The sequence below is a fragment of the Pleurodeles waltl genome, chromosome 5 (genome assembly GCF_031143425.1).
Source record: "Pleurodeles waltl isolate 20211129_DDA chromosome 5, aPleWal1.hap1.20221129, whole genome shotgun sequence".
Taxonomy (NCBI): domain Eukaryota; kingdom Metazoa; phylum Chordata; class Amphibia; order Caudata; family Salamandridae; genus Pleurodeles; species Pleurodeles waltl.
In genome coordinates this window covers 1553216924-1553236960 of record NC_090444.1, presented here as the reverse complement: position 1 = coordinate 1553236960, position 20037 = coordinate 1553216924, and the positions used below count along the sequence as shown (strand labels likewise).

At 44.1% G+C, this 20037-nt stretch overlaps 1 protein-coding gene across 26 annotated transcripts in view; it reads left to right on the top strand.

Moving 5' to 3' along the window:
- The window catches only part of MYT1L (myelin transcription factor 1 like), a 1206615-nt gene that overhangs the window by 1041496 nt on the left and 145082 nt on the right, over positions 1–20037 (top strand). For all 26 annotated transcript variants that reach the window (XM_069235880.1, XM_069235860.1, XM_069235873.1 and 23 more), the window contains one exon: positions 3754–3990. In XM_069235880.1, coding sequence (XP_069091981.1) covers positions 3754–3990 — 237 coding nt within the window. The remainder of the gene's footprint in view (positions 1–3753; positions 3991–20037) is intronic.

The window sequence follows — 20037 nt, the reverse complement described above, 5'->3', positions numbered from 1 at the left end:
CCGGCGCTCCTGCGCCCTCTACGGGGACCACTCGGAGCTCCTGAGGAGAAGGGTGGTCAGCACCCTCTCCTTGGAGAAAACGGCCCCGTCCGGGGGCCCGTGACTTGGATGGGGGCCTGCCTCAGCCTCCTCACACCCTGTCCTCGGGGTGGGGGCCAGGGCAGACCCAACAACAATTAGGGGCGAGAAGAAGGGGGCCTCCATTGAGGTCTCCCTTCCCTGTTTTACAAAAACAAAAATGTCAGTTTTCTAAGAAAAAGGAGCGTCCTGCTCCTAGGGCAGAGACTGGGGGAAGGGGGCGCTTCCCACACCTTACCCGAGTCCTGCGGTGAAGCTTTTGAAGTTTGGACCCCTCCTGGGGACTGAGAAGACACTCACCCGCACCCGATGTGGTGCGCGAGTGTATGCGGTGGATCCCGGGCCACGCAGTGAAGGTTTAGTAGCAAGTTGGAGGCTGCGAGTGCCCCCGGGGTGCTCCCAAGAGTGGACCATGTCCCAGGGGAACCGACAGGAGCATGCTTGCTCCGCTTTGCTACTTCACGTGCCCCAGGGGCACTGGAAAGAGCGCAGCAGTGATTTGGGGGCAATTAAAAGAGTACTTTTCAAAGCGCTACAGCCAAGTCTGCAGCCGAGGCTGCAGAAGTGATTTTCTCCAGTCAGAAAAGCGCTCTTCTGGAAAAGCTCTTTAATGGTCACAAAGGAGTGCCCCCAAAGCACGAGGCAGCAACAGCATCACTCCTTGTGCTGGAAGAAATGTATAGAGGTCAGGGGCCACAGCACCCTGCCTCTGTAGACAACTGATGAGGAAGGGGGTGCAGGGCTGGAGAAATCAGTAGCAGCTCAGCACAACAAGGGGTTACAAGCAGTTCCTCCTTGTGACCAGGCAGGTCACAGGTCAGCACAGCACCAGCAGGCCAAGGGGGTCCTGGTGAGTCCTTTCAACAGCGTCCGGTCCAGCTCCAGGTAAAGTTCCTGGAGTCCCAAGAATGTCCAAAAGATGTCTAAATTGTGGGGAACATTCCCCTGTACTTATACTAAGTTTTCAGTGTGTTTTACAATAGGGAGGAGAGGGGGTTCCAACCAGTTACAACTGGTTCTGGGAGTGCCATTTCTCTCCTCCAGCACAGGCTCCAAACATCAGTGGGGGGTAAACGACCCGATTGTGTGAGGCCAGGGCACAGCCTTCAGAAATGCAGGTGTGCCCCGCCTCTCCTTTCTCTCAGCCAAGGAAGGCTTTACAATATGTGGATGCATCTATGTGACACATCCACCTTCCCTGTGTTCAGGCTGTCTGAGAAGTATGCACAAAGCCCCAACTGTCAGTCTGCCCAGACGTGGATTGGAGGCAAGCTGCAACACACCAAAGTCATAAGCACAGATAAATGTGCTCTTTCTAGAAGTATCATTTCTGTGATAGTAATAAAAAATACACCTACACCAGTAAGCAGCATTTCTCATCACTATCACAACCATACCAAACACGCCTACGCTACCCCTCATAAATCAGACAATACCCCTTACACATAAGGAAGGGCATTTCCAATGCAATCCTATGAGAAGACAGCACTCACAGCACTGAGACACCAAGTTAGGCTGTTTGTCACTACCAGGACAGGCCACGCAACATGGCACATGTCCTGCCTTCTACATACATGGCACCCTGCCCAAAGGGCTAGCTAGTGCGTACCTTAGGGGTGACTTACATGTAGTAAAAGTGGAGTTCTGGGCCTGGGAAGTAAATTTAGATGCCAGGTCCCTGTGGGGGCAGGCCTGAGACAGGTTTGAAAGTCTACTTCAGTGGGTGGCGCAAGCAGTGCTGCAGGCCCACTAGTAGCATTTAATTTACAGGCCCTAGGTATAGGGATACCACTTTACAAGGGACTCATAGGTACATTAAATATGCCAATTAGGTATAAGCCAATCATACCAATTTTGTAAGGGAGAGCACATGCACTTTAGCACTGGTTAGCAGTGAAAAAGTGCTCAGAATCAAAACGTCAGCCAACAAAGGTCAGAAAAATAAAGAGGCAAAAAGCAAAATGTCTGGGGAATGACCCTGTAAAAGGGCCAGGTCCAACAATAGCCAATTTAAGTTAATACTCAGTGACGTAAGGAAACTTGAGACCCCCCCCCCCCCCCACCTTGCACTGTACATTCCTCCTCCCCACTCCCCTCCGTGGACTCGGGAGATCTAAGGCCAGGTGCCCGATGCTCGTGCACAGAGTACCTTGCATTACCACTGATTTACTTTATAAGATTCCAGTGGAATGCAGTAATCTGTACTATTAACAGAGCACGGAGGTGATATTGCAAACATTAAATAAATCACATCGGAAGAATTGCTTGGTGAAGCTAGGAAAAAAAGACAACCCAGTTCCTCCCTTTTAAAAAAATGAATATGACACTTATGGGAGACGAATCTAAGAAAAATTAGCATGATTGAGGTAATCAACATTTTATTTCTGACAAAAGGCGCTCAGATGGAATACTAATGCATAATGAATCAAGGTAATACTCCAGAGGCAGAGCTCCCCGTCCCAGAATGCAATCCTGCTCTGTTATATTACCTCCGAAGGCAGTAGCATTCTCACCAGCTCGGAAATCAAATCTCCTTTGAAGCGCCCTCTCTCTCTTGAACAGTGACGGATTGCTGTGTGTATGTGCTCTTGTGATTTATGGTTTAAACCCCAACCCAGGCTTTCAAACTATGATGCCTAGAAAAGATGGATTTTCTGTGTGCATTTTGCCGGGTTAATGAATATCATCGCCACCCTTACTCACAGTGACTCACAGTTAAGTTCAGAAATGAAAATCTTCATAACATCGTTGAAAATGTGTGAGCCTTGGAATTAAGTGTTTTTCATCACTTATTCCTAAATGTTAAATATTTCCATGAGGCAGGGTCGCCAGTGACAGAAAATAGAACCGGCACAACAAATAAAAGTGGCCTCATTCATGAATTGCAACATTTTGTTTGATAAGTATCCAGCAGTGCATTTTAGGTCTCACTTACAGGAAGCTTTAGCTTTCTGTTGGTAAACAGACCTATTGTGTGCTGTACCTGCTTTGGGTCCACAACTTCTTCGTGATTTGATTGCTTTTTACCACACTCCTGTGTTGCTCCCGCACAAAGAGCAACCATGTCGGTCTGACGGTGTTTTTGACTGGTTGACATGTATCCTTCCCCTCCTGACGTCAGGCCTCCCTAGGTTCAATGCTAAATGAGCACGTGAAATCAAAAACACTTGCAATCAGAAGAAGGGTGCTTAGAGATTGACCAATGGGTGCCACAGAACTGCCCAGCTGCTGTGCGTGTGCCAGATAGCCAGACGTTCTCTCTGCACCTGCAGGCTGCACTCCAGTGTAGCGTCCTTGGAGGCAGCCTGCGAGATGGCGTGCATGGCCCCTTCTCTGATGCGTCCCTTGGCCTAAGCGTTGGTCCCTCTTACCGTGATGTGTTCATGAAACGTGCCTTCAGCCAAAAAAAATCGTTCTGTCAGTGAAACGTATTAATGATGTGAGCGTGCATACCTAAGGGACATTACTAATGTACAGAGGAAATGACTAATGCAGAATCACAGGTAAGGTGCAGAAGAGTACAAGTTTAAGTGTACCTAGGCACAGAATAGACTGCACTGTTAGTCAACAAACGTATATCTGGAGTAGCAAAACGAAAAGAAGGGGAAGACATTTGAAAGCTGTAAACATTTCACACGAAAAGATTATTTAACAGTATAATTTTTCACTAAACAGAATCCTGACACTGACGCTGATGAAAATGGAACGTTGGATCTAAGCGTCAACAAACCGCGACAACGCGACGGCTGCTGCACCATTTTGACTCCTTTGGAGCCAATGTCACCACAGCGTCAGGCGGTGATGAATAGCCGGTGTTACCAAATGAATGAGGAGGACTGCTGGGATTTGCCGGTAGACTACACTAAACTGAAACCCAGACGGATAGATGAAGATGATTCCAAGGAGATTAATGTATGTCTTTTTCCTCTGGAGCATTGTTCACTGCAATCTGTTTGGTTTAATTTTTAAAGATTTCTCACAGAGTACTAGAAAGGAAAAGTCGCCCCCAGGCCTCAAGGCATTTGGTGATGGGAAGTAAGGGTTATTGGTTTGCCCAAATCACAAAACATATCTGTGACCATGTGGCTGCTTCATTTCAGTCATATTTTGAGCCAAAATGTGGTAATGTTCTCCTGGCTCAAGACTGGACTGGACTTATGCAAGCAGGCGATAAAGCACTTTATCCTGTCCCCTCCTCTAAAGGGTTCCGAAAATGTGCCTCTGTCATTACCTACATGGCCTTAGTTGTACTGCCGTCATCATTAGCATGACAATGGTCTACATTAGCTTTGACATCCATCAGATAAATTCATTATGCATCTTTTTCCTGCTTTTAACAGGAGCTATTAATTATTCAACCTGTGGATATGTTTATGACGTGTTATTGATATGTGTGTTTTCGGGGGCACCTAATTCTCTGCTGATGACTCCTAGACTTCATGTCACACGAGGAACATTTTAAAGGATTCTGCAGTGTCCACTCACTGAAACGTGCTCAAGGCAAGTGTCACTCCCCGTAGCCTGCTCACGCCAGAACATTGCACAGTTGAAAGGAAGTCCGTCTAAACAGCTTCCTGTTGAGATTAACCAGTTATAGTTTGCTGTCTCTTTCCTTCATCATGCTTCTTTCTAACCCCTGAAAAATGTTGTTGGGGACGGAGGGGTTTCAGCAATCTAGTGGTATTGATACTCCCACTCCACCTCTCTACACGGGAACGCCACAACTCCAACACAGTAAGAAATGGATCAAAGAAATGAACATACCTCTCCAGAACAAATATGTATGTCTTATAGTGGTTCCGATCCTAAATATATGTTTATACTTCCAAAGCCATGTGTAATAAAGACGACAACACCTTTAAGTATAGATGTATGTGCAAGGAACCCATACCCCATCTACGTGGAAAACAAAACAGGGAATCCCAACATAACACATTGCTTGGAGCACGTCTGATAGTGGAAGAAGAAAAATTGTACAATCACTCACAGCCCCAAAACAAAAAATATTGTTGTGTTACCAGGACAATCCATTTAGCTAATGTGCAAATATATTACCAGGCCACACCCAATGGAACACGTTAAGACGGTGGCTATAGCATTTTACTTATTGCAGAGACATAGGGGGCCATTACAACCCTGGCGGATGGCGGAGAACCGGCGGTAAGACCGCCAACAGGCTGGCAGTCTTACCTTGGTGAATTATGACCATGGCGGTTACCGCCATGGTCATCCACCGGTTCTCCGTCCCGACCGCCAGGGCGGAAACGACCGCCGGGCTGGAGGCCTCGGTCTCCAGCCCTGCGGCCATCAGTATACTGCCGGCGGTATTTGGACCCGGCTTACCGCCGTGGATTTCCAGCGGTTTGAACCGCCATGAAATCCATGGCAGTAAGCACTATCAGTGCCAGGAAATTCCTTCCCTGGCACTGATAGGGATCTCCCCCTCCCCCCACCCCGACTCCCTCCCCTACACCCCCCACCACCCCTGCCACCCCCCAAAGGTGGCAGGGCCCCCCTCCCCACCCCGACCCCCAACATAACATTACTCACACACACCCGACACGCATGCAGGCACCACCAACACACACACGCACACACCCCAACATACATGCCCACAGCCACACACACAGTCAGGCACGCACACCCACATTCAAACATATACGCACACATCCATACAGACATACCCACAGCCATACACACACTCATTCCCATACACACAACACCCCCGCAAGCATACACGCACTCACACACCCCCTCTACATTCACAGACGCACACCCCCATGCACCCACACAACACACAACACTCCACACCCCCTCCCCTAACGGACGATCGACTTACCTGTTCCGTCGATCCTCCGGGAGGGGACGGGAGCCATGGGGGCAGCTCCGCCGACACCGCCACTCCAACAGAACACCGCCACGGCGAATCACAGGACGTGATTCGCTGGGCGGTGTTCTGTTGGTGTGGCGGTGGAGGTGGAGCAACCTCCACTTCTCCGCCGCCCGCAAGTATGGCTGTTGGCGGCTGTCCGTCTGAATAACGACGGAGAGCAGCCAACAGTCATAATACGCCGAGCGGCAAACTGCCCGCACAGGCGGTCTTCCGCACGGCGGTCCCTCGGCGGTCTTGCAAAAAGACCGCTGATGTCGTAATGACCCCCATAGTAACTTAAATCAGTTTATGCTCATAACAATCCTGCCACTTTTACAGATGATTTATCAACAGAGCACTCAAACATTCTAGTTATTCAATTCTTCAAATTCTGCATTATAAGATACATCGTATTTTTCCTATCACACGTTGACTGATTGCATTGAGTATAGAGGCATGATCATATGAAAACTGCTTTAAAGGCACTCTTTGGCTCCCAGTGAATTACATTACAATTTAAATCCCCAGCACCATGAATTAGAGTTACAACCATAGGCTCAAGGTGCACACAGAAGCTAGTTCTATGTTGCGATCTACAAGTATACACAGATAACGCACTGCATAACTAATATATCAGAATTCAAGACTAGTGATCCCCAAGTGCAGAGCCCCAGTCACTGGAATGCTCCAAGTCCATCCAGGGGCACACATAAACACCATAATCATCAGAAATGTCTTGCCAGATGAAATGTTGATCAAATCCTTTTTAAGAGACAACAAATGCGGAAAATTTGATGTAGATTTAGTGGAAGTGTCCTCAGTATTCTTACAGATCCTATTATGGAGCACTCCAAAGAGCCTTAATATTAAGTGTGATGCTTCGCACACTTCCTTCCTAAAGAAATACACATTTAACTGTTGTTTATAACGAATGATTCAGTGACCAGGTAAAAGCCAGGAATGAGCCCACCTTTCATCCTGCTTTGGCTTCAACTGCCCTCATTCCATAGGTACGCTGTTCACGTGTTCCTCCTTGTTTCCCGTCTGCACTACATAACGAAATATAGACCAAACTTAGACACATCTTCACTCTACTTCAACATATTATTACAAAACCATGCATGTCTCTTGGGTGGAAAGGACAGAAATATATTAGTGAGACAGAGGCCTGACTATTTTACACAAATATTTCTCTTCTTTCCATCGCATGGTTCGGTAGGGTTTGAATTCAAAAAAGTTCATCACCAACATGACCCAGATGAAGTCAGTAACCCATTTGTAGGTTCTAATGTTATGTGCATGAGTAACAAAGCATCACTTTATTTGTAAAGTAAATAAATTAAGCACCGGGTACAACATTTTTCTTGGGTGCTTAACTCTAGTGCAGCCGAATGCCAGGGTTGCATAATACCATGGTTTTCTAGTCTTTATTCCACTTCATGCCTCTATCACCGACAGTCCCACGTTTCCTGTGTTTATTTTACTTATGCAGGTTCTTGTTCATCACTGTGTTCTCCCTTTCTCACTGTGTTCATAGTGCTTTGTCCCCTTCCAGCCTTCCTCTCTCATATTTCTGGTTCAGTCTGATAATCAAAACTATGGGCCTGAATTAGATTTTGACAGACGAGTTAAACTATCACAAATGTGGAGGATATCATGTCCACCTTATTATAAAAGCCATATAAAACCATGCAATGGTAATGTGGCACACTGGACATCATTTACTTTTGTGATAGAGCAAACCATTCTCCAAACTTTAAATCAGGCTCTAAATCCCAATCTCCAAAAATGAGTGCTAATGCCTACCACCATCAAACACAGGCACAAATTAAGCACTGTATGAAAGCATTTTGAACTGTTAGAAAGGCAACATGTTAGTGTTAGATATAATAAGTGAAATTAAAAAAACAATGCAATGTCAGTTCCAGACACTGAATTAATGACCCTATGCACTTCAGCATTGTACTACACCAAGGGCAGGTCAATCACACCCAAGTGTGTGCCAGTTGTTTGATAATGTAAAAAAGATTGATTAATATTGCTAATTTTTTACATGATGAATCATTCAGAGGATATTAATTAAATTTTTAGCCTTCAATTTCAAATTCCTTGACATTTACAGTACATTTTAAAGTTTTCAGTTGTACAGTTAGCCACTTTTTTATATATACTTTATTCATCTGTTAATAAAGTCTAATTTTCCAAGCAGTCTCGTGCCTCCTAAGGAGTCCTCGGGGACCCCCAGGGGTCCCGGATCACAGGTTGGGAACTACTGCAAAACACTATCATATTTACTACAAAAGAATAAAATGTATCCATTATGGAAAATGAGAAATGTATGTCTTGTGTCAGCAGCAAAAGGGGGTCAACTCATAGTGTGTCAACTGCAATCAACAAGTGTATGAGTTTTGGGGAGCGATCCAAGTGTAACCAAATGCAAAGTGATTTAATTAATTAGTCACTCACAACTGGCAACATGTAACCGATCTGAAAATGTATTGCTCATCAGCTCCTATGATGACATTATCACTCATGGTAAGGTAAAAATCATTCAGAGATCATCAACAGATGTGAAGATTTCACAATGTCACGTTCATCACATATGACAATTGGCAGATATTCATGTAAGAAAACACCCCATATACCTTTACTCAGAATCAACAAGTGTCAAGGCAAAGATATTTAACAGAGGATAAAGTTCTTAACCTCAGATTGAATATCTCCACTTTAAAAACTCACCAGCATCAGTATCATTTATCTGACAGCTACAGATGTTTCGCTTACAACCCTGCAGTCATCTTGGATTGTTTTCACTGACCACTGGCCTGGCACAGGTGGACAGCCAATAATGACCACAGATTGGGTTTGCTGAAAGGAAAGGGGTTTATGGTTGATATTCATGCTGCAATACATTTAAATCAGGCTGATCATGGTTACATTCTGAATTTCCTCCCTTAAAGTCACCTTAAAGTGATATGTATTTAGAGAAGCAAAACCTGAATCTTCCAGTTTGGCGTAACTTTCAGGTCAAGCCAAAAGATAGCTGTGACTGTCTTGTAGTTACAAGTGTTCCAAAAGGTATCACACAAAAATTGAGACTCTTAATCAATACTCTTTTGCTATTGAACTGTTCAAATGCCAATCAAATAAGGCACTTCCATATCACAGCACAAAGTATAGACCGATGGACCAGCCAACTTCAGCTATTGAACTGTTTCACATTGATTAAAAGCATGTTGTTCTTGCACATGCACATGGACACCTACAAAAACTGTTTCCGAAAAATAAAATGTTTATTCACTTGTAATTCCCAGTGACTACTAGCCCCTATGCATATAGGGTGTCATCAACTATTTCTGTAACACTCACAACATTTATTGTAACTTGCAATGTTGACTTGTCATTATTAACTAGCTTTAGTATATTTATTTATCCTTTAGAAAAACAAGCACAAGACATTAGAGTAGCAAGAGCGTGTATATACAAATTTCTAGGTTAAAGTCACACACACACATTTCTAGCACTGTTTCTAACTTGAGAGGGTAACAACTTGAGGAACTGGAGCAGATTTGTAGCCCTTGCCCTTTTTTCTGGTACTCTGGTGTTACAGTTACATATATGCACTGTGTGCAAAAGTTCCAGGATGTTAGCGTCATACCTAAGTGGTCATGCAGTTGCCATTCTCCATTGGGGTAAACTTGTTCGAGGAAAACTTTGACATAGCTGAAAATAAGTGCTGCATGTTGTTAGACCTGGCAGCTCTTGGCACGGTTTCCCCTGTCTTTTCACTTCTGACATCCTGTTTTTGATGCTGTGCTGAATGTCTTTTTGCTGGTTTTAGGACTCTGGAAACTCTACCACTGCTGATCATTGATAGAGTGTAAGTGCTCCCAGTCTAAATTGTCTTGGTGATTGGTTTATCCACGATTGGCATATTTGATTTACTAGCAAGTCCCTAGTCTAGTGCACCGGATGTGCACAGGGCCTATAAATCAAATGCTGCTAGTGGGCCTGCGGAGCTGATTGTGCCACCCACATGAGTAGCTCTGCATACATGTCTCAGGTCTGCCATTGCAGTGTCTGTGTGTGCAGTTTTAAACTGCCATGTTGACCTGGCAAGTGCACCCACTTGCCGGGACCCAAACCTACCCTTTTATTACCTGTAAGTCACCCCTAAGATAGGCCCAAATGCAATGTATTTAAAAGGTAGGGCATGTACTGATGTGTTTGCATATCTTGCTAGTGAAATACTGCTAGTTTAGTTTTTTCACTATTGCAAGACCTATCTCTCCCATAAGGTAACATGGAGATTGCCAGTAAATATCTTTTATGTGTAGTTTCCCACTGGGAGTAGATAGAGATAGAGAGTTTGGGGTATCTGGACTCACAATTTAAAAATACATCTTTTGGAGAAGTTGGTTTTTAAATTGTAAGTTTGAAAATGGCACTTTTAGAAAGTGGGCATTTTCTTGCTTAACCATTCTGTGTGTCCACCTGTCTACTGAATACACATCTGGTCAGGATGACAGTTGGGCTGTTTGTGCGTTCAGTCTAGACAGTCACACAAAGGGAGCTCAGGTGTGCCCTGCATATCCTGATGGCTCATCACCAGGCTCATGGGTCTTCCTGAGCTAGAGTAGTGGGGGGAGCTGACACTTGCACTTGAATAGGGCTGTGCCTGTTCTAACTAAAAGCAGTCTCCAACTCCCTGGAGTTTGTCTGAGGCTAGGGCAGTGAAAGGTCCTGTGCGCCACAAAAACTACTACTCTTTGAAGTTTGACTACTTCAAATACAGAAATGGGTATAAGTACTGGACCTCTAACATCCTATAGTTAGAATCCTTCTGCACTGAGGAAATCCTGCCAGGAAGAAGAGCTGGATGCTGTAGAAGGGACTGCCACTCTGCCTGTTGATTTGTTGTACTGGCCTCTTGCTTGCTTCTTCTGTCCTGGGAGTGAAAGGACTGAACTTGGCTTTCAACATCCTGCTTCCAAAGGTTCTTCAAGGGCTTGGACTGAGCTTGACACCTGTTAAGAAGTCTCAGGGACATCAAAGACTTATTCTGCCAGTGTTTGAGCTCTTTTTTTGAGAGTCCTAAGTTGCCAAGTGGTGCCAACTCTAGTGCCTGGGCCCTTGGAAGTGCAAGCTGGTGATCTGTAGGAGAAAATCCACACATCAATGTGCTGCACCAGAAGAACTGACACAAACCCTGTGTCACAGCTGAAGAATCGATGCAGAACCTGCCCAGTGGCTGGAGAATCGACACAGCGCCTGTCTTATGGCTGCAGAATCGACACAGTGCCTGTTTTCACCGCATCACTGTGTGTCTGGATTTTCCATTTATTGTCCCTGGGTGCCCATTTTTCATTGACCCCGCACTGCAGTGAGGATCCTAGGCCTTGTGTCCAGAGAACAACACATCACCTTTACTGCAGAGAAAGAATCGACGCATCACCTCCCCTGAGAGTAAGGAACTGATACATCGTCTCCCTTATGACAAAACAATCTACGCATTACCTCCTCTGCGCAGTAAGAAACCAACACATTGCTTTGGATTAAGACTTGCTTAAACTTTAAACAAGGGGCATTTCAACTTGTGTATGATTGATTTTTGTTGGTTTTGTCTTGCTTTACTCAGATAAATATTGGCTATTTTTCTAAATTGGTGTGGAGTACTTTTGTGTTGTCTCCATTGTGCTACAGTGTGTGTGTGTACAAATACTTTATGCATTGCCTCTGAAATAAGCCATACTTTTTGTGCCAAGCTACCAAGGGGTGGAGGGTGCGCAGGGGGATCGTAGCTGTGGACTCCCTTAACCTGACTAGAGTGAGGATCCCTACTTGGGCAGTGTGCAAACCAATGCCAACTAGAGACCTCATTTCTAACACATGCATTTTCTTCAGATGTCAAAGTTGTGTGCCTTTTACATGAATCGCTCTTCCAAAGTGTAAGTTAACTCCCAGAAAGGGCTATGACATAATTTTTCTTCTCTGTGAGGACCCCAGTTGGTAATACAGCACAACAGTGTCTTTCCATTTCTATCGCATTCTTCAGTGGACACTTCTGTTTGTAGTAGAGAACATTTGCACCTCTCCATCTCCTTCACCATTGCACTCTTCTGTGAGGACCTCTGTTGGTAGTGAAGTATAACAAGTTGTCCATCTACATTGTAACCTTCTGTGAGGACCTCTGTTCATGGTATAGTGCAAATGTAGCTTTACATCTCCATGATACTCTTCTGTGAAGACCTCTATTGGTAGTATAGTGTAATTTCAGGTTCAGGCACCCTTGTATTCACCTGTGGACCTAGACGAAGGACAGGTGCTGTATGCATTTTCACAAGATGTCATCATTGTCAGTGCACATGCCTTTGTTTTGTTTGGTGCGAGTATGGTTTTGTTTTGGTTTTGTTTATACAGAGAATAAGTACGGAGGTCATATAACTCACCTTTCCAAACTCTAAATACGATTAGTGCAACAAAGTCAGATTCATTTTTTACTTGGTCTGGTGCCAGTGTTAGATTGCAAATAGCAGAATGCAGGAAAAAGGTGAACGGAGTCATTATGTGTTAACCTAGGCAGAACCGTGACGCTCAGAAAGTGCTGCTATTCTCTAAATGTTATGCCTCCTCCTGCCCTCTTCAGCATTAATCTTTTATAAGAGACTGTTTAACTCAGGTTCTCTATCTCCCCTACATTATCATTGTACATGAGCATACGTGTCTTCCCTGTAGTACAACTATGGAAACTTAAGTAATAAGACACACAGCATACGATTCTAATATTAGCTTTATCATTGTGAGAAGCTAACCAGACCTGATCAATTTATAGAAGTTCACATGGGTTTTTATAGATTACAATACATATTGGACATATTACACAAATTATACACAGCCAATAAGAGCCAGTTGCTCTGTGAAACAATAGGGGTTTTCCACACATTTATGCAATCATTAATCAGAATAAGGTTCTTAGCTATGGATTGGCACTGATTTATGAAATCAGTAAGTGAAGCATAGCAACAGTTGGTCATGAACACTTGTAACATTATCATTCTTTAAGGTCCTGATGTCACAGCAATGTACAGACAGCTCAGTTCACTTGGAGGCCAACAGGCCTGTGAATCTTCTGCAGGTTTGTTCCTGTTGAGTATCACATAGCGCAAATAGAACTTTCCATCTAAATTGTATTCTTCTGTTCAGACAGCTTCTCTGCTATATAGTGCAACTCCAGCTTTCAAGCTGTTGTTTTTGAGGACATCTGTCAACTGTATTAAAAAAAACTGCAGCTTTCCTCATCCAAGGTTGGTTGCCAGTAGCAACCTCATGGTGCTCTGGGTAAAAAGAGGACAGCCTTTAAAATTTTTGTTTGTGTGGAGACTCAAGTCTTCTAGTCCACTGATGACAAAAACAATTAAAAAATATTGCTTTATATGTAAAATCCATGAATGAGATAAAGAACTAAGGGCCAGATGTAGTAAGCTGTTTGCATGGTGCAAACTGCGAAAATCGCAGTTTGCGCCATGCAAACAGCCTTCTGTGATGCACATTCACAATTTGCGAGTCGGTACCGACTCGCAAATTGTGAATGCGACTCACAAATAGGAAGGGGTGTTCCCTTCCTATTTGTGACTCGCATCGCAATGCGGAATTGCTTTGTGACCACGAATGCGGTCGCAAAGCAATTCGCAGTTACCACCAGTGTCACACTTCCCCTTCCCCTTTGTGAATGTGGCCCAAAAGGTTTTTCCAGAGCAGGCAGTGGTCCAATGGACCACTGCCTACTCTGAAAAAACGAAACCAAATGGTTTCGTTATTTTTTTTATTTTGCAACTTGTTTTCCTTTAAGGAAAACGGGCTGCAAAATAAATAAAAAAAACAGCTTTATTTAAAAAGCAGTTACAGACATGGAGGTCTGCTGACTTCAGCAGGCCACCATCCCTGTGAGTGCAGGGACTCGCTATGGGGTCGCAAAATGCGACCCACCTCATTAATATTTATGAGGTGGGTCTTTGCGACCCCATAGCGAGTCTTAGACGGTGTCTGAGACACCGTTCTGCATCCGCATTTGCGATTCGGAAATTGCGAGTCGCACAGACTCGCAATTTCCGAATCGCAAATGCGGAAGTTGCTACATCTGGCCCTAAATATGTAATGACAGAGTCTGCCTTTCAGATATAAAATATTTCCTCCTGCATTCCATAAAAAGTAAAAAGACATATCTAAGCTATTAGAAAGAGGTGAGAACAATGCTACTGCGGCATGATCCAAGATGTGTGTAAGAGGGTGACCCGAAGCCCCTTTCTGAATGCAATTTGTTTGCCAACATGATCCAAACACCATTACACACCAAACCTAATACTGGGGCAAGCACCATTACACAAGAAACCTAAAAACATGAATTCTCATTCACTTATTGCATTATTAATACATTCAATATTGCCATAAAAAACACACAGTCAAAGACAGACCTGCTGGGTTTGCCGAGCTTGTTGTAATTGTGGTATACGTACTGTTGGTTACTTAGTTAAACTGTGTCAGTTATGAAATAATCATTGTAATTTAAATGCCTTCCTAGTTTATGTAGTATGTCTTACCGCCCTACCAGGTTAGAATGTGCTATAAAATGACCTACAATAAATTACAGTCATGTAAAGAAAAAGTAGATTAATGTCATCTATGCCATTATCTAGTGGATAAGGAGTAAAACAGTATAAACACAATGCAAAGACTGCCATCTTGTTTCCCAAAATAAACAAACTTAATTTTCTATCCAAGGATATTATGATCACAGCATTCCCTTCTATTCCCTTTCAATTATTTCTAGGAAAACCTAATTAATAATCAATTTCACACATCCATATGAAATCACTGATACACTTTAAAAACGAATTTAAAGAACAGTTACTAAACAACACATCATATGTCCCTTGGTTTCCCTATCATGGTGTCTGTCTGTTGGTTTTATAGTACTCAGGCCCATATTTATACTTTTTGATGCAAAACTGCGCTAACGCAGTTTTGCGTCAAAAAAATTAGCGCCGGCTAACGCCATTCTGAAGCGCCATGCGGGCGCCGTATTTAATCAATGACGTTAGCCGGCGTTAGTCGCTGGCGCTGCCTGGTGTGCGTGGAAAAAAACGACGTACACCAGGCAGCGCCGGCGTAGGGGAAAATGGAGTTTGGGTGTCAAAAAATGGGGCAAGTCAGGCTGAGGCAAATTTTTCGCCTCAACCCGATTTGCGTCATTTTTTTTCACTCCCAACCCCCATTGAAATGACTCCTGTCTTAGCAAAGACAGGAGTCATGCCCCCTTGCCCAATGGCCATGCCCAGGGGACTTATGTCCCCTGGGCATGGTCATTGGGTATAGTGGCATGTAGGGGGGCACAAATCAGGCCCCCCTATGCCACCCAAAAAAAAAAAAAAAAATACCTACCTGAACTTACCTTAAGTTTCCTGGGATGGGTCCCTCCATCCTTGTGTGTCCTCCTGGGGTGGGCAAGGGTGGCAGGGGTTGTCCCTGGGGGCATGGGAGGGCACCTCTGGGCTCCTTCCGAGCCCACAGGTCCCTTAACGCCTGCCCTGAGCAGGCGTTAAAAAATGACGCTAACGAGGGTAGACGTAATTTTATTTGACCCGCCCACTCCCGGGCGTGAATTTTGCCCGGGAGTATAAATACGACGCACATGCCTCGGAGTCAATTTTTTAGACGTAAACGCCTACCTTGCATCTCATTAACGCAAAGTAGGTGTCCACGCTAAAAAATGACGCAAACTCCATGGACTTTGGCGCTAGACGCGTCTAACGCCAAAGTATAAATACGGAGTTAGTTTTGCGTCGGAATTGCGTCAAAAAAAACGACGCAATTCCGGCGCAAACGGAGTATAAATATGCCCCTCAATCTTTCATTGAATATTTTTATAATTTGTGGCACATGATTGAGAAAGAAGGAGTGCCCTGAACGGGTGTCTATGCCGGAGAAATATAACGTTGTTACTCGAAGTGTTTTGCATCAGCTTGTGTTTAGCGCCGCTTGCTGATGCTGGTAAGAATGAGGGTTGCCTCGTTTAATTATGTGGTTTTGGCACTCAGGAGCAACCATGCCCAGAAAGTGCCCTTAGTTCCGTCTTTTCTTTTGATGGAAAAAGCCTTTTGTTCACCCATCAAGAGAGATGGTCAGGTAGGTGGAGGAAAACTGAAATATGCCCTTTCCTCATTGTTGTAGTTCATTTCCCAAATAATGTACCGCAGTTTTAGCTGTGGCGTTTTCAATTGCATTTGAAAGAGGAGAATGAGTCTCCGGATGCAGTTTCTTTATTTCTTATTTTTATTAATGTATTATTTTGTTATTGGAGAAATAATATGCATTCCTATTATAGACAGGCTGCCTCTCCACCCTATTCTTTCGTTTCAAGGTAACTCACCCCTTAAGATGAGTTAACCATAAAACTTATAAAAGTATGTTGACATTATTATCTGTCTCTCTCGAATTAGTTATCTACGAAACCTGTTAGATAGATTATACTATAAAATTATTTTTTCTGAAACAAAATCAATAGCTAGATTGAACACAATTACATTTCTGAGAAAAATTAATGTTTTTCCATTTGCAAAATATCCTTAATACATCCACAAATTGTAATGAAATGGTTAATGTGCAGGAGGTAAGAAGCTCTCTTACTTAAAGAGTGCTTTAAGTAAGGAAGCTCCAAATTGTGTGCCACTCGTATGTACTTAAATGGTGCTTCGCTAAGGATATGTGTCATACTGCAATGAGCATTTTGCTCATCTCAGTGTATGACAGGTCCTCGCGGCACAGAGGGTCCTGATTTATAAGTGGGATCTTCATGCTGTGGGAGGATCAGGCTGTGCATTCAAGAGCTGTGCTTGCCTGTGCAGTCTCCATGCCTAACTAAGCATTCATTGTCTACCATCGCTCACGTGGTTGAAGAAGTAGGGGTTTGCTGATGCATTTTCAAAGAAAGGAGGAAATTCTTCTCTCCTCGCTTGTTTCAGAGCACATTTTAGTGCATTTATCTCTGGGTCTGATATGTGTACCTGTCCAATTACTTAAAGTGTGCACACTTCACTAGCTACTTCACATATCTGCCCTTCATCCATCCTATGTATCAGTATACATGATTTTAAAAAGCTATGATAATAATAATCATCTTTATTGTTTGGATACTAAAATCCATTCCAATTTAAAATCCATCACAGAAATAAAAACCAATACCAATCACTAAGGTAATACACAGTTAAAAATTATCCTTATTCATGGCAGTAAAAGACATGGTCCCGAAACCTTTAACAATACATCCCCATGGTTACCAATGAACAGGGGGCGCTTTGACAGAACATTGATTAAATAATAGCCCCCTACCCTTAAAGTCTTTTGGTCCCTTTTTTATGCCACGTGCTCGAGCTTAGCTCACCGGCATACTGTGTGCTGTGTACTGTATACTGTATACCAGTACTATTCTAGGCACTGGGTAATATTCCACGATAGATCACAGTACTCCACACCCCACGAGCTTCATGTAGGGGTTCTTTTAATTCTTAATTAGGCGCTGGGGTAGCATACTGCATTTGTCTAGTACCAGCTGCTTCCGCACCCCCACCAGGAGCTAACTGCCAGCACTACGGCTCTATTTTTTTCTCCCCCTGCATTACCAGGGCCCCCAAGTTGGAGTCAAGGCGGCTTGTGCTCCTCTCGAACTGCAGGCCGGGACCCATTGAGGAGCTACAGCTATCCACATTGTCCAAATGCTACACAATATCCAGGAGTTTCCTTATGTATACAAACAGGGCTCAGAATGGATTCCTTCTCTTCTTATCCTTTGCGAATGGACCTCCTCGCCACCAAAAAACTCCACCACTGCAACGACTTTCTCGGAGTACTCCCGCTTTAATGGTGCTTTAGTGGCGACTAGCACTCCAGCTCTCCCACTTTTCCACGGTGTCCACGGTGTCCTTCTCACGGCACTGGCACTACCATGCCCCCTCCTGCTGCTGTTACTGCTTACAGTTTGCTGCACCCCTTATTCCACGCCAACCCTATCCTTACACTCCCCTGGGCATAAGCATGTTGCCGAAAGCCCAGCACCCCACAGTCCACAACAAGGCACAGAATGTGCTAGGAGGCAGGTGGCAGGTCCCAGGTACGGGAGCACAGGAGTCAGCAGCACTCTCCGCAACACAGCTTGGCGGCAGCAGTGGTGGTGGCGGTGGAGGCTCAAAGAACTGTCTCCGGGCCGCAACGGAAAGCAGAAAATGGCGTGCTGCTTGGAGGTATGCAGGTTAGGTGAGCGCTATGTGATAGGCACTTCTTCTTACCAGTGTGCTGGTGTGCTGATGTGCCGATATACAGGAAGTTTGTTGCTGGCTGGAGTTGTTGAGGCTATTAAACCGCAGCAAAAAATGACAGCGAAGCAGGAGCAGTGGCAGGAGCAGTGGCAACTACACCTCCCTCATCCCCCCACAAGCCGGACCTGATCAAACGGCACGCTTCCCTAGGGGTCCGTGGGATCCGCCAGAGGAGCAGCAAGCTACGAGGAATTCCTGAGGAGCACCCTTAAAGTGCAAGCTTGCCCTAATTCTCTAACCCACTGACAACCATAAGGCACATGGCAAGTGGCCAAGGTGAAAGTTCAGGTCATGCGCAAAGTGGCCATACCTGAACAGGGCAAGAGCGCGTTAAACCGCGCTCGCAGTGCCCCAAAGGAATTTGGCCAAGGCGGCCTTGATAAATTTGACTGCTTTTAATAGAAAACAAATTAAGGAAAACAGAACATGTCCAACCATCTAGAATGCAATATAAATACCAGTGGTCATATTTACCCAATGGCAAAATCCTTTTTGTGGTTACAGTGATATCAAAATTTCATTAACCCTCTCCCCTATTTAAAAGAAAAAAACATCTGTTAAGCAATGAAAATAGCAAACTTTGATTTTGACTGTTGGTACAAACCACAAGGAGAACTAGAAACATAACTTATGAAACTAACAGCAGGTGAGTTTACAGCAATTCCATCTTTGGCTCCAAAAAGATGTTCCTAACTTTATATTGATCTGAAAGAGCCATATATCCCCTAAATCAGAATCACTCTATTCTGATTGTCCTGGGAACATGGACAATACATTAACTATAAAAACAAACAGCTTCTTCTGAGAGAGCTTTCAGCATACCCTTCCTTTGCAATTTCTTAACGAGTTAACGTTGTTGTGCCTCTACGCGATGTGAAAGTAACAAGGAGCACTTGGATAAACAATTGAAGTAAACTGGCACTCAATTACTGCCCAGTGAAATCGTACTGTGTAGGATATAAAAAGAAAAAGTAGTCCAGAAACCATGAGGGAAACATAGAGCCACTTATGTTTCCAGTAGCTGGCCGGTGCGCTCGCGGAGGGCTAAACACCTGAAAAGACATGACGTATGCAGGCCTTTCACAAATTAAATCAAGGGAATTTTAAAAGGCAAGCCCACAAATGAATAAAAGTGATGAGCGTGGTTCAAAGCCCAACAGAAAGACAACAGGTCGGAAGTGCTTGAGTGCTTGGCCTAAAAAAGGAATGAGATGGAGAGGCCTCAAAACCTCAGGGATAGAAAGGCCCCAACAGCAAGATCTCCAAGATCTCACTCTTATAAGGGTTGCATTATAGGTTACTGGCCCGCATCTGGTCCAGGACCAACATAAGTCAGCATTAAAAAAACTGCAGAGCTTCAGAGAATTAATTTTCAAATTAAAGTAACTGCTGTGTATTATCTGCATATGAGATAATCTTTACGCCGAATGCTTGAGTGGGTATATAAATGTTTAAAAAAGTTGGTTTCAAAGATGAGCCCTGAGGCACCTCAAATTTAAGGGCTTTGGTAGCAGAAGAACAAGGCATCATCCATAAAGCCTGACCTCTGTTCCCTAATCCTAAAAAGGAACGGATCCACTCAAGTACCTGTCCTCCCACCCCTATAGCTCTCAATCTCTGCAAAAGAATTGGATGAAAGGCAGTGTCAAATGCTGCTAATGTATAAGTACCTGAGTTTAATACTGTACAATTCTGCCTAATTTTCCTGTAATTGGTTTT